Source organism: Rana temporaria, chromosome 8 (genome assembly GCF_905171775.1).
Source record: "Rana temporaria chromosome 8, aRanTem1.1, whole genome shotgun sequence".
Classification (NCBI taxonomy): Eukaryota; Metazoa; Chordata; class Amphibia; order Anura; family Ranidae; genus Rana; species Rana temporaria.
This window is the reverse complement of record NC_053496.1, coordinates 160,538,468-160,552,884: the sequence shown is the minus strand read 5'-3', so window position 1 is coordinate 160,552,884 and position 14,417 is coordinate 160,538,468. Positions and strand designations below refer to the sequence as shown.

The following is a 14,417-nucleotide window of genomic DNA, read 5'->3' as shown; positions in this document are numbered from 1 at the left end:
TTAATTTTTGGCATTTTGAGTTGTGCATATTCAATATGTCCGTTGTTTTTAGCGTGACATGGTCTGGTCCGTAATTCCGTTACGTCACCAGTTCAAATAAATAAATATTTTTTTCCCTTATCTTTGCCCTTCTCCAAAATGGCCGCAGCCTAGCTCTGTTCAAATGCCATTTTGTAATCTAAAATGGCTGCTGGACCATTTCCTGTTTGTATCAATATAAGGCAGTATCCATTAGTCACTCAGTAACCTCCGATGAAGTCACGTGTCGTGACGTAATGCATAAGGTTAGATGTGACCGGAAGTGACGTGACACCCTGACCGTCCACCGGAAGTGCCGCTGTTTGGCGTTTTATTCGTTTTTTCAATGTAAGCACATTTTTACCTTTATTAAATTTTAAAGTGCTTGCATACTTCACCATGAGAGCTTTTTATTTCTACATTTGCTCCTGATACACCTTGTGGCTATCCTGTGGAGTCGACTTCGCTGCGCCTGGACCTATACTGGTATTGGATACAGAGAACGCCCCTCGATTCTATCTCAGCACTGGGAAGATTCCGTGCAACACGTGTTACCCACTGTTTGGATTCTGTTCCAGTTTTGGGAGGATTTCGTTGACACGCATGACCTAGTGTCTGGAGGTAAGCGCACTGCGAGCCCAGGCTAAACAAAGAGTTATCAAGATTGTCCACATTGATGCCCGAAGTGCAGAAGTTTTGTTTATCACTGGCACACTAGATTGATTTATCCAAACTTTGATTTATATATTTGGACTTTTATTTTTGGATTTATTATCAGTTTTGGGTTATTTCACTAATTTTGAATTCACTGCATATCTTTATTGATTGTTATCAGTCCCCTATGGACTGTCTTTATATTCACTTTTAGATTTTCAGTTTGCGCTCATCATTCTTTATTAAGGAAATAGAATGCTTACATGCACTTATTTTAAAAGTACAAATAGGAATAGTTATATTCCTACGTCTAGTGGTTATCATTCTAAATGGATAATGGGTATACGCAAAGGCCAACAAATGAGGCTAAAAAGAAATTGTGACCAGAGGGAAGATTACGATATACAATCAAACATGCTGATAGATAGATTTGTCCAAAAAGGATACAAATGTCCTCACTTCTTACTTACAAAGAATCCAGGAAGAGGTTGGCTTAATGGGAAAAAAAAGTACTACCCAGCCCCAAACAGAGAAAGAAAGCAGATTTTATATAGCCTTTTGTACAGAATATAACAGACAATATAAACTGTGGAGATGCAACCCTGTGCCACAGATGCATGTGAGCAATGTATACCTGATTTTGGCAGGAATACTGATTGCACACCTGTGGGCTGGGTTTTTGTCTTCCTGAGGTTTGCTCTCAGGAAGACAGCTCAGGCAAGGCTGCCATCAGGGGGATACAGGCATTACACCTGTAAGGGGCCTTGCTGGCCCCCCTCCCGTTTTTGTTATTTTTTAAATTTGTTTTATTCTTTTTTTGCATTACACCTGTAAGGGGCCCAATGGTCCCCAGGGCCCCTTACAGGCCCAGCCGCCCCCTCTCATTTTCTTAACCCCCCCTCCCCGGTTCTCTTCTAAAGGGGGGCCCCACCTAAAGCTGTGTAAGGGGCCCCAAAATTTGTGATGGCTCCCACGGGCTCACACTTGGGAACAGCTCCACCCTACAGGCAGGTGGCCTGGTGTAGGAGTCGGGAGGGCTTTAAGGTGGAGACAGCTCCACGAGAGAGAGACAGGCGGTCTCTGGGAGTCTAAGGCTGCAGGTGGCAGTCTGAGAGTGTATGTCTGCAAAAGGCAGATATGACTCATGACCAAGCAGCGTGAAGCTGAGCAAGTAAGTTGTCAGAACACACTGGGCAATCCTATTGAGAGACCCAATACTTGCCAAAACACTACCTAATCTACCTAAATTTATTTATAGACAACCACCCATATTAAAAGATAAGATTGTAAAGAGCATCCCTGACCCACAGAAGAAATGGGTTACCTTCTTGGATCAGGTTGGTTTCTTTAGGTATGGCAAATGCCTAACATGTAGGACATGCAAGAGAGAAAAAAAGAAAACCACACATTTCCAATCCAGGACCACAGGGTAGGTGTATGAAATATCATCACATGTGGAACCACACATGTCACATACCTTTTGGAATGTGAATTACAATATGTGGGTAAAACTACCAGGGAGTTAAAAGTAAAATTATGTTAACATGTTAGCAATATCAAAAAAGGGTTCCGCAAGCACAGCCTATCCAATCATTTTAGAACATTTCACAATAGCGATCCTTCAAAATTGACTTTTTGTGGGATAGATAGAGTAGAAAGACATTGGAGGGGTACCAACATAAAAAAAAGCCATATTACAGAATAACGCTAAATGGATATACCAATTACATTCTATGACACCTGCAGGGTTGAATGTAGTAAGATGTGAACAGTTTTATTTCCAATTATTAATGATTTTATATGGGTAATTCATGTTTATTGATTAATTGCCTAATGTATATTTTTATGCGTTTTTGTATTTTATATCTTTTATATTTTTTATATTTTATGTATTGCATATAACAATGAATTATGTTGATTACTATATCTATGATGGGCATTACATAAGCAGGTGTTTCCTTTTGTACGTTACATTGATTAATTGTCTGGTGTGGTGCCTAGTTCTGAAATGATAGTTTAATAAGAGTGGGACCCATACACCAAATAGATATGAAGTATTATTATCATTATGATGGGCGTTTTAACTTCCTGTGTGATCAGGAAGTGAGTTAAATAACATCGGAGTACCAATATGGCGACCGCTATACACAGTAAACTCACTTCCTGATCACACAGGAAGTGAGTTAAATAACATTGGAATACCAATATGGCGACCGCTATACACAGTAAACTCGCTTCCTGATCACACAGGAAGTGAGTTAAATAACATCGGAGTAGCAATATGGCTACTGCTATACACAGTATATTGAACATGGAGTACCAATATGGTAGCCGCTAACTTCCTGTATAAACAGGAAAGTCAGTTAAAACACATAAGGAGTACCAATATGGCTGCCACCATACTTCCGGCGGAACATATAATTACATACATCACAGTTAGTGAGGGAAGTAGGAGGTTTGGAAGTAGTGGGCGGGACTTAATACATAAAAGACAGCCAGGCATTAGCACCCCCAGCTTCTGAAGACGCCCAGTGACGCATCAAGTAGGGACCAGTTACACGAGGTTGAGTGGTGGCTGGCAGCACGCCAACACAGCAATTTTTACCTGCATGTTTTTCATTGATGTAAGTGCATGTGATTTAAAAAATAAATTGTAGCAATATTAAGCTATGTGCATCTCTCTCTTCATTGGTACACTATATATCCATACCATTGCAATGGAGACCTAGCCATAGATGTGGATTAAAGATCTTGGAGTCCTTTAAAGCCTGTTGTAGGACGGAGACATCCTAGCCATTGATCTAGGATAAAGACCTTGCATTTTTAAAGCTAACTGCTGGTGAGTGGGGACCCAGGAGGGGAGCACGGAGTGGCACTTATATCCTCACAAGCAGAAGTGAACATGTTTATTTGCACTGAAAGACTTTACTTTGATTGCACTGTATGTGTTTGCACAGAACTTTAATTTATTACTGTTTATATATTTATTTGTACATTTTGGAGCAGTGCTAAGTATAATCATTTTGCATCACTATTAGGGGTTTTTACCTTACACGTTAGCAGCAGCCCATTGTTTTCAATTAACTTAATTCATCTAGTTATTTATTCATGTATTAATCATTTATTGCATACACCATAGTGTGGGCACTTACACTTTTTCAGATGTGGCAAATGATCACTGACAGATGTGGCAGATGAACACCAATGATCTTGTATTAAGAGAGGTGTAATTGCCCCTGTAAAAATCATTAGTAAGACCTCATGTTGAATACGCAGTTCAGTTTTGGACGCCAGTTCTCAAAAAGGATATCAGGAAACTGGTGAAAGTGTAGAGAAGGGCAACCAAACTCATAAGAGGCATGGAGGAGCTTAGCTATGAGGAAAGATTACAGGATTTGAATTGATTCTCTCTTGAGAAGAGGAGATTAAGGGGGGTATAGTCAACATTTAAGGGGTCCATATAGTGAACTTGATGTTGAGTTATTCACTTTAACCATTTAAAATGGATGCAAACCCACTCTTATACTTTCTAAACTACTGACATAGTGCTGATCTATAAGGATATACATGCCTCCTGCATGTATCTTTACCTGTCAAATGTCTCCCCTCTATCTGTTATACGAACTGAAAAACTGCAGATTCTGTGGGTGGATCTGTTGTCTGGAGCTCAGTGGGTGGAGTCGTGATATCAGTAGACTCCCCCCCCACCTCTACACTCCCCTTGTCAATATGCATTTTTTCCTGTGTATTTCTTACACTAAATTCTGCTATGATCATTAACATCCAATCAAAATCCAGAAAAGTCACCACATGACTTCAGAAAAGGAGTGGGGGTGGGAATTAAAAAATAATGCCTGTCTCAGGCTAGTGCATGAGATATGTAAATAACCTGTCATTCACAGCAAGGGGGAAGAACGGACAAAATGTTCTCTTGTTTGTCTGTTTATCTCACTGAAAAAGAAAAGAGGATTGCTCAGAGCTAGATTAACTATTTGTGGCAAGACTGGGCATAGATGATAGGAAATCTTATACTCTACATTGTGACAGCAAAAAGAACATCCACTTTAACCACTTGACAACTGGGCACTTAAACACCCTTAATAACCAGACCAATTTTCAGCTTTCGGTGCTCTCACATTTTGAATGACAATAACTCAGTCATACAACACTGTAACCAAATGAAATTTTTGTCCTTTTTTTCCCACAAATAGAGCTTTCTTTTGGTGGTATTTGATCACCTCTGCGGTTTTTATTTTTTCCGCTAATAATGAAAAAAGAACGAAAATTTTGTAAAAAAATGATTTTTTTTTCATTTCTATTATAAAATTTTGCAAAAAATTTATTTTTCTTCATAAATTTGGCCTAAAATGTATACTGCTACATATCTTTGGTAAAAAAAAAAAAAAAAATTGGGATATTATTTAGTCTGGGTGAAAGTTATAGGGTCTAAAAGCTATGGTACCAATTACTGAAAATTGATCAATTTGATCACACCCGATGTACTGACAGCCTCTCTCATTTCTTGAGACCCTAACATGCCAGAAAAGTACAAATACCCCCCAAATGACCCCTTTTTGGAAAGAAGACATTCCAAGGTATTTAGAAAGAGGCATGGTGAGTTTTTAGAAGTTGTAATTTTTTCCCACAATTCTTTGCAAAATCAAGATTTTTTTTTTTTTTTTTTTTTTTCACAAAATGTTCATATTCGCCAGTTATTTCTCACACACAGCATATGCATAACACTAATTACACCCCAAAACACATTCTGCTATTCCTCCCGAGTATGCCGATACCAAATGTGTGAGACTTTTACACAGCGTGGCCACATACAGAGGCCCGACATGCAGGGAGCACCATCAGGCGTTCTGGAGCACCGAGACCAATTCTGACATTTCTCTCCTACATGGAAAAATCATCATTTATTTGCTAGAAAATTGCATAGAACCCCAAAACATTATATATGCTTTTTTAGCAAAAACCCTAGAGAATACAATGGCGGTCGTTGCAACTTTTTATCGCGCACGTTATTTTCGCAGCAATTGTTCGAATGCGTTTTTTTGGAAATAAAACGGTTTTGTGCTTTTAAAAAAAAAAAAACATTAAAGTTAGCCCAATGTTTTTGCATAATATGAAAGATGAAGTTACGCCGAGTCAATAGATACCCAACATGTCACCCTTCAATATTGCACACGCTTGTGGAATGGCGCCAAACTTCGCTACTTAAAAATCCCCATAGGCGACGCTTTAAATATTTTTACTGGTTACATCTTTTTAGTTGGAGAAGAGCTCTAGGGCCAAAAGTATTGCTCTTGCTCCAACGTTCGCAGCGATACCTCACATGTGTGGTTTGAACACCGTTTTCATATGTGGGCGGGACTTACGTGTGCGGTCGCTTCTGTATACGAGCACGCAGGAACAGGGGCGCTTTAAAAAAAAAAAATATTTTTATTGTTCATTTCACTTTATTTATTTTAGTTTGATATGTTTTTCCCCAAAAATAAATGTTTTGATCACTTTTATTCCTATTACAAGGAATGTAAACATCCCTTGTAATAGGAATATAGCATGACAGGTCCTCTTTACAGTGAGATGTGGGGTCAATAAGACCCCACATCTCACCTCTAGGCTGGGAAGCCTGAAAAAAAATTTAAAAAAATAAAACGATCCTGGTTTCGATCGTAGCGGTGAGTCAGAAGAGGCACCAGAGGGAGAAGGGAGGGGAGACGTCCCCTTTCGCCTCCCGTAAGAACGATCAAGAGGCGGAACAGCCGACATGATTGTTCTTACGGTGTAGGGAATCGCCGGCTGAAAAAAATGATATCTGAATGATGTCTGTAGCTGCAGGCATCATTTAGATATCCCTGCACAAAGTCAAGGACGTCATGACGGCCGGCGGGCGGGAAGTGGTTAAAACGCATTTTTTTCCCAGAGTATTTTCTGGGTACTGCAGAGTATTAGCCGGGGTATTGCAGAGTATTGGTGTTGGGGTATTGCAGAGTATTGGTGTTGGGGTATTGCAGAGTATTGGTGTTGGGGTATTGCCGAGTATTGGTGCGGGGGTATTGCAGAGTATTGGTGCGGGGGTATTGCAGAGTATTGGTGCGGGGGTATTGCAGAGTATTGGTGCGGGGGTATTGCAGAGTATTGGTGCGGGGGTATTGCAGAGTATTGGTGCGGGGGTATTGCAGAGTATTGGTGCGGGGGTATTGCAGAGTAATTGCGCAGAGTAATTGTGCAGGGGTATTGCAGAGTATTGCCGGGGAGCAATGCAGAGTATTGCCGGGAGCAATGCAGAGTATTGCCGGGGAGCAATGCAGAGTATTGCCGGGGAGCAATGCAGAGTATTTCCGGGGAGCAATGCAGAGTATTGCCGGGGAGCAATGCAGAGTATTGCCGGGGAGCAATGCAGAGTATTGCCGGGGAGTAATGCAGAGTATTGCGCAGGGGGGTATGCAGAGTATTGCGCAGGGGGGTATGCAGAGTATTGCGCAGGGGGTGGTATGCAGAGTATTGCGCAGGGGGTGGTATGCAGAGTATTGCGCAGGGGGTGGTATGCAGAGTATTGCGCAGGGGGTGGTATGCAGAGTATTGCGCAGGGGGTGGTATGCAGAGTATTTCGTAGGGGGGGGTATGCAGAGTATTGCGCAGGGGGGGTATGCAGAGTATTGCGCAGGGGGGGTATGCAGAGTATTGCGCAGGGGGAGTATGCAGAGTATTGCGCAGGGGGGTATGCAGAGTATTGCGCAGGGGGGTATGCAGAGTATTGCCGGGGGTATGCAGAGTATTGTAGGGGGGGTATTGCAGAGTGTATTGCACAGTATTGCAGAGTATTGTAGGGGGTATGCAGAGTATTGCAGAGTATTGTAGGGGGTATGCAGAGTATTGCAGAGTATTGTAGGGGGTATGCAGAGTATTGCAGAGTATTGTAGGGGGTATGCAGAGTATTGCAGAGTATTGTAGGGGGTATGCAGAGTATTGTAGGGGGTATGCAGAGTATTGCAGAGTATTGTAAGGGGGGGTATTGCAGGGGGTTTCAGGGATGGCTGAGCAGGGATGGATGGATCTGTGACTGCAATAGTCACAGATCCATCCACAGCGCTGCTGACACCCGCGCTCCCCCCTCTCACACTGTACCGCTCGGTACAGAGAGAGGAGGGAGGAACCGGCGTCATCAAAAGACGCCGGTTTGTTTACATGTGATCGCTCCGTCATTGGACGGAGCGATCACATGGTAAACGGCCGCTATCAGCGGCCGTTTACCGCGATTCGTGATCGGCCGGGTCCTCTGGACCCGGCGGTCACGGATGTTCCCGTGTGCGCGTCCCAGGGGACGCGCGGGAGACGGACTCTGGGAGGACGTACATTGACGCCCTCCTAGAGTTAACCACCCGCCCTGTAGACGTATATTGTCTATAGGGCGGTTACCAAGTGGTTAAGGACTAGAAGGATTTGCCCCCTCAATGAACAGGCCATTTTTTGTGATGCGGCACTGCACCGCTTTAACTGATAATTGTGCGGTCGTGCGGACACGTACCCAAACAAAATTATTGTCCCCACAAATAGAGATTTATTTTGGTGGTATTTGATCACGTGTGCAGTTTTTATTTTTTGCGCTAATAAACAAAAATAGAGCGACAGTTTTGATAAAAAATCAATATTTTTTACATTGCTATAATAAATATCCCCAAAAAATATATAAAAACTTTTTTTTCCCTCAGTTTAGGCCAAAACGTATTCTTCTACATATTTTTTATAAGCAAAAATATACTGACAATTTTGAAAATAATTATATTTTTTACTTTTTGCTATAATAAATACCCCAAAATAATGTAAACAAAAAACAAATATCAGTTTAGGCCAATATGTATTCTTCTACATATTTTTGGTAAAACAAATAAGCGTATATTGATTTGTTTGCGCAAAAGTTATAGCATCTACAAAATAAGGGGAGAGAGACTTGTAAAGCGCAACACATGCGAACTGAATCGCCTCTGGGCGATGTATCCATTTCATGGGTAAGGAACCCCTTGACCTCAGAAGAGATGGGTTTTAATCTTTCTCCTGAAGGCCAAGTGGTCTGACTCCAGTCGGATGGTAGTTGGTAGTGCATTCCACAGGCGAGGTCCCAGGACTGCAAGGGATAGATTTATGGCATTTTTAGTATTTATTTTCTAGTAATGGCAGCGATCAGTGATTTTTAGTGAGACTGGGACATTTCAGCAGACAGATCGGACACTTTTTGACACTTTTTTGGGACCACAATGATCCGTTCTATAAAAATGCACTGATTACTGTATAAATGACAGGGAAGGGGTTAACACTATGGGGTGATCAAGGGGTTAGGTGTGTCCTAAGCAGGTGTTCCTAACTGTGGGGGGAGTGGACAGACTGGGAGTACAGAGAGATCGCTGTTTCTGATCACTAGGAACAGACGATCTCTCTGAACTCCCCTGACAGAACGGGGATGTTTGTTTACATTGACAAATCCCCATTCTGGCTCTCTGTGGAGCGATCATGGGTGGCCTGCGGACATTGTGGTCGCCGGCCAAGTGCATCGATGCAGGCAAGCCCACTGTATCTATTGCAGGAAGCGATGTACCGGTATGGTGATACGTGCAATAGAGCCTACCTGCCTCAGTAAAACTGCAGCGACTGGTCGGCAAGTGGTTAAGTGTCAGGGCTGGGCTCAGCCCTTCCTTCTCTGAGCTGGCCGTTCAGCTGTCGGCTAATTGCCAGCTCCCATCTCTCCACAGTGATCCACCTGTTGACGATCCTGCTTGTCAGTCCTGCCTACTTACACCTTCCACTTCAGTTGCTCTCTACCTTTGCCAACATCACAGAGACTATCGCCTGTGTTCCTGTTAAAGACTTGCTTAGCTGACGTCCCTTCTGGCTATTGAACCTGTTTGCTGTTCTACTACGTCTATCCCTGACTCTCCGACATTTGGCCTGGCTGACTATCCGATCTGGTTGCTAAACTCTGGCTATGTTTTGACTACGCTTACTCTTTTTTTATTTTTATTATTATTATTATTAAACAAGTGTGATTTAATTGTACTTCTGTCTCGGTCTAATTCATGGTTTCTGACATTAAGGTCACCACAGAAGACAAGGGGACACCCTTTACATCTGGAGAAAAGAAAATAGGTTTCATCTCAAAATATAGAAAGGTTTCTTCACAGTAAGAGCTGTGAAAATGACTCCCTCCAGAGGTGGTTCTGGCCAGCTCTGTAAATTGCTTTATAAAAAGGTCTGGATTTTTTCCTAGGTGTACATAATATAACTGGGTATTAAAATGTATAGGTAAAGTTGACACAGGGAATATCTGATTGCCTCTCATGGGATCAGGAAGGCCTTTTTTCTTTTTTTAACCTAACTATGTGACTGAATATCTTTTTTTGAGCACATGCTTGCAAAACACAAATCCCCCCCACACACACACACACACACACACCTACCCCCAGGGCTTTTGGTTTACCCATCAGAAATTCTTGATGGAACGTAGCTGACTGGGTCACTGGAGGTATACCAGTAATTGCTGGATTGTTCCATTGCTGAGGAGCAGGGGGGTTCCACTGTTGTGCAGTAGGGGCATTCCACATCTGATGGTTAGGAGATAGATTATATCCAGGGACATCTGGAGGAACATTCCACTGGGCAGGTGGGGGAGCAGTTGGAATGGGTTGTGCATAGTTAATATCTTGTTGTTTGTTGCCGAACTGAGGATAAGACATTTTTCAGCCTCACTAGTAAAAGAAAATAACAGAAATAAATACACAGAAGCACAGACGGAATGTTCTTGTGCACATTCCATATAAATAAAAAATATGGAAATGTGGTCATGATGAAATATGGACATGTAATTTGTTATGATCAGTGGACATGTTGACTGGTTGGCGTGTTTTATTTTTCAGCAGGTTAGCAGGCATAGTTCATTGTAATTGACATAGATCTACATTTCTGAGCAACATGATTATTAGTGAATTTACAATGTTGGCTTTGTGTTCATTGAAGTACTTTGTGACAAAGTGTGTTTATTTACTATTTAAATTTTGTATGAGTAATCAGGGGTACTATGTACCTCTTACTAATTCACATAGAGGGCAACATCTATGGGCATTGGGACAAAATGCTTTGTTAGGGGGTCCCCCTCTTAAGGTTCCCTCCCATGTGGCCCCAGTATAGCTCACATCCCCACTCCATTTTCTGGCCAGCCAGGGTGCATGCTCAGATAAGGGTCTGGTGTGGATTAATTTTATTTTTATTTTTGTGGGGGTACCCCCTTAACCACTTAAGGACCACCTTGTGCCGATATACGTCGGCAAAATAGCACGGCTGGGCACAAGCACGTACAGGTACTTTGCCCTTTAAGTGCCCAGCCGTGGGTCAAGCTCACGACCCGGTCTGAAGCCCCGTGAAAGCACCCACGGACCCAATCGTGATCGGGTCACAGGGGCTGTCACAGTCACGAAAAAAAAATAATTGCTGATCGCCGCCATTACTAGTAAGTAAAAAAATAATTATTAATAAAAATGCCATAAATCTAGCCCTATTTTGTAAACGCTATAACTTTTGCGCAAACCAGTCAATAAACGCTTATTGTGATTTTTTTTACCAAAAATATGTAGAAGAATACGTTTTGGCCTAAACTGAGGGAAAAAAGTTTTTTATAATATTTTGAGATATTTATTATAGTAAAATGTAAAAAACATTGATTTTTTTTTTCAAAATTGTCCATCTATTTTTGTTAATAGCGCAAAAAATAAAAAACGCAGAGGTGATCAAATACCACAAAAAGAAAGCTCTATTTGTGGGGAAAAAAGAACGGCAATGTTGTTTGGGAGCCACTTAGCACGACCGCGCAAATGTCAGTTGAAGCGAGCCATTGCCGAATCGCAAAGAGGGGCCAGGTCCTTTACCTGCATAATGGTCCGGGTCTTAAGAGGTTAAAATCCCTTTGGGGGGGACTCCATGTCCTGTCTTTTTTTTTTTGAGGGGGGGTTGTTTATTTAGAAAGAAAAAACATAAAAAAAAAAAAAGTATGGTACTAAATTACATTTCCCTCTGAATTGCTAACAGCCACAGTTTGATGTAAACCTTATTGGTCAAGAATACCTCCTGAATGTCTAAAAGCTGCTGCTCTGCCGCCATTTGAAAAGTGATCCACGGCAGATTGATTTATAGAGGGCAGTAAAAACTGACTTATGTGTGAAAGAGACGAAAGAAAATGGGTCAGAGGGTTATATTTGGTGAATCTGTCAAGATTTACTTCCTGCTACCAGCTATCCACACAAATTGCCAGACAATGCATGTATGCATTATTGTACAGTAGTTAACAATAAGTAACTCATTGCTGTTTGCACAGAGCACAACCTTTAAACTTGTGTCACCAAAGACCCCAGTTATCAAGGAAAATACTGGAATTTAGTGAATATGTGTTTTTTCTGTGATCATGTACTTTAATGTATTATAGTAGAGTTTAGTGTTTTTGTTATGATGTGTATCTAATTAGCAAACATGAGTGGCCCATATATATATCTATATATATAAAACTCAACGTGTGTATGTATGTTCCAGCATCACGTCCAAACGGCTAAAGATATTAACATGAAACTTGGCACACATGTTACTTATATGTCAGCAACAAACATAGGATAGGTGGTTTAACCCTTACCCACCCCCATTTGCCATGGTCGGGGTTTTTCTTTAAAGTCCCATTCAACTCTATGGGAAATACATGTTACTTCATAACTTCCAAACGGCTGTAGATATTTCGATCACACTTGGTCACGTTACTTATATGTCCACTTAAACTATAGGATAGTTAATTTATCCCTTAACTACCCCCATTTGTGAGGGTCAGGGTTTTTGTTTAAAGTCCCATGCAAATCAATGGGAAATGTATGTTCCCACATAACTTCTGTACGCCTGGAGATATTTCAATAATACCTGGTACACATATTACTTATATGCCAAATAAAAATATATGACAGTTAAATTAACCCTTACCTACACCCTTATATAAAAGATGGGTATATTTATATTACTATGATTTTCCTCCCCAAAAGGTTAAGATAGGAAGACCGGGCAACGCCGGGTATTCAGCTAGTACAATTATATAATGTACATAGAAAATAGATTTTTTTTTAACATACTACTATATGTTGATATGAAATAATCTTTGTATGAAACGTTTAAGATTTTTACATATTATGCTTTACTTATTTAAAACTGTATTATGTTCAGTACTTTTTTTTGGTCATGTAAATTTGAAATATTGCAAACTAATATTTCTGAAATATTGCAAATGAATATTTCAGATTTAAAGACAAACTAATCTTTAGGTTTAAATCAGCCAAATAGCTTTCAAGTATTTAAAAACAAAAAAAGGAAAAAAAGTCTTCCAGTTTGTTTACTTTATATAGCAGTCACAGCCTTAGTAGAAAACTCTACCAGTATGGTGTAGAGAAGGACTGTTGCGGAAGAAAAGGTCTCTCTGCAGTCCAACACTTCCCATAATGAGTCAAAGTTACAACTCTTCAATCAGCAGGGAGCATGAGCTTTACTGATTGCACTTAAAATAATACATTGACCCCTAACCATTACAGTTGTCTTAAAAAATATTTGCAAAGTCCATAAGCAGTCTGAAAAAAGAAATGTTTAAGCTACATAGATGACTGAAAAAACAAATAAATCCTGAAGATGAAATGTACGCAAAAATATATTACCTCGTTGCATGATGCTCCGATTTGTGTGAAATCCTAATCACATTCACATGTTGATGTGTAATTAATTACCATGACAATTTATTTTTTCAATTTTTAGCAACTAAGACTTAAAAGATTTTGGGTGGTTTAGAAGCACAACTGAGAATCTCAGGGTGGTGAATACCCTTTACATTCCACTTTTAAAAATGAAATGTAGTTTCAAGCTAAAATCAGATTTTTAAGAAAATTACAAGTCCCTTTAACATATTTGGTAAAATTACTTATAACACCTTGTATACATATGCAGTAATATAGCATCGTACCTGTGCAATGTTCACTTGATGAGTGAGTCACTTGGTACAGTGCCTTAATGGAAGTATTCAACTCTGCACAATTTTACAACCTTCTCTAGTTACACGGTTAAGTCGTTTTACAGTATAACGCAATGACGTGTGGTAGAAAAACAAAGGATGTAAAAACAATAAAAGCTATAGAAATAAAAAAAAGATTTATCTCTCTGCGTTGTGGTGGGGCGGCCGCTGACACAGATGAGTAATATAACAAACTTATAAATTTAAGAAAAAGTGTGTAGCGCCAAAAGTAAATGAATAGCGAAGAAATATGAATACTGTTATAAATGGACAGCACATTGAAATAAAGTCCAAAAAAGTGTTAGGCACATTTCACACAGGCGGATAGAATTTTTAGCTTTTAGCTGCGAACAGATGAAGTTATTAACCTCACCTAAACTCACACAATGCTTTCCTACACTCCCATTCACACACCGCGTTTAGCGGCGGTTTCGTACAGTTAGGCCTTGTACACACGGTCGGTCAAAACCGATGGAAACGGACTGAAGGTTTGTTTCATCGGTCCAAACCGATGGTGTGTGGGCCCCATCGGTCCGTTATCCTTCGGTCGAAAAATTTAGAACTTACTTTAAAATTCAACCGATGGCCACCTAACCGATCGGTCAAAACCGACGGTTAGTATGCAAAAGCATCGGTTAAAAGCCCGCGCATGCTCAGAATCAAGTCG

The 14,417-nt window shown here is 40.6% G+C and overlaps 1 protein-coding gene across 1 annotated transcript in view; it reads right to left on the bottom strand.

The window, feature by feature from the left end:
* LOC120909291 (membrane-spanning 4-domains subfamily A member 8-like) overlaps nucleotides 1-13,791 on the bottom strand; it is a 44,156-nt gene extending 30,365 nt beyond the window's left edge. The window contains exons 1-2 of the mRNA XM_040321036.1: nucleotides 13,703-13,791; nucleotides 10,131-10,418 (exon numbers count right to left, since the gene is read on the bottom strand). Of these exons, the coding sequence (XP_040176970.1) occupies nucleotides 10,131-10,406 (276 nt within the window). The 5' untranslated portion in view covers nucleotides 10,407-10,418; nucleotides 13,703-13,791. The remainder of the gene's footprint in view (nucleotides 1-10,130; nucleotides 10,419-13,702) is intronic.
* Nucleotides 13,792-14,417: the final 626 nt, after the last annotated feature.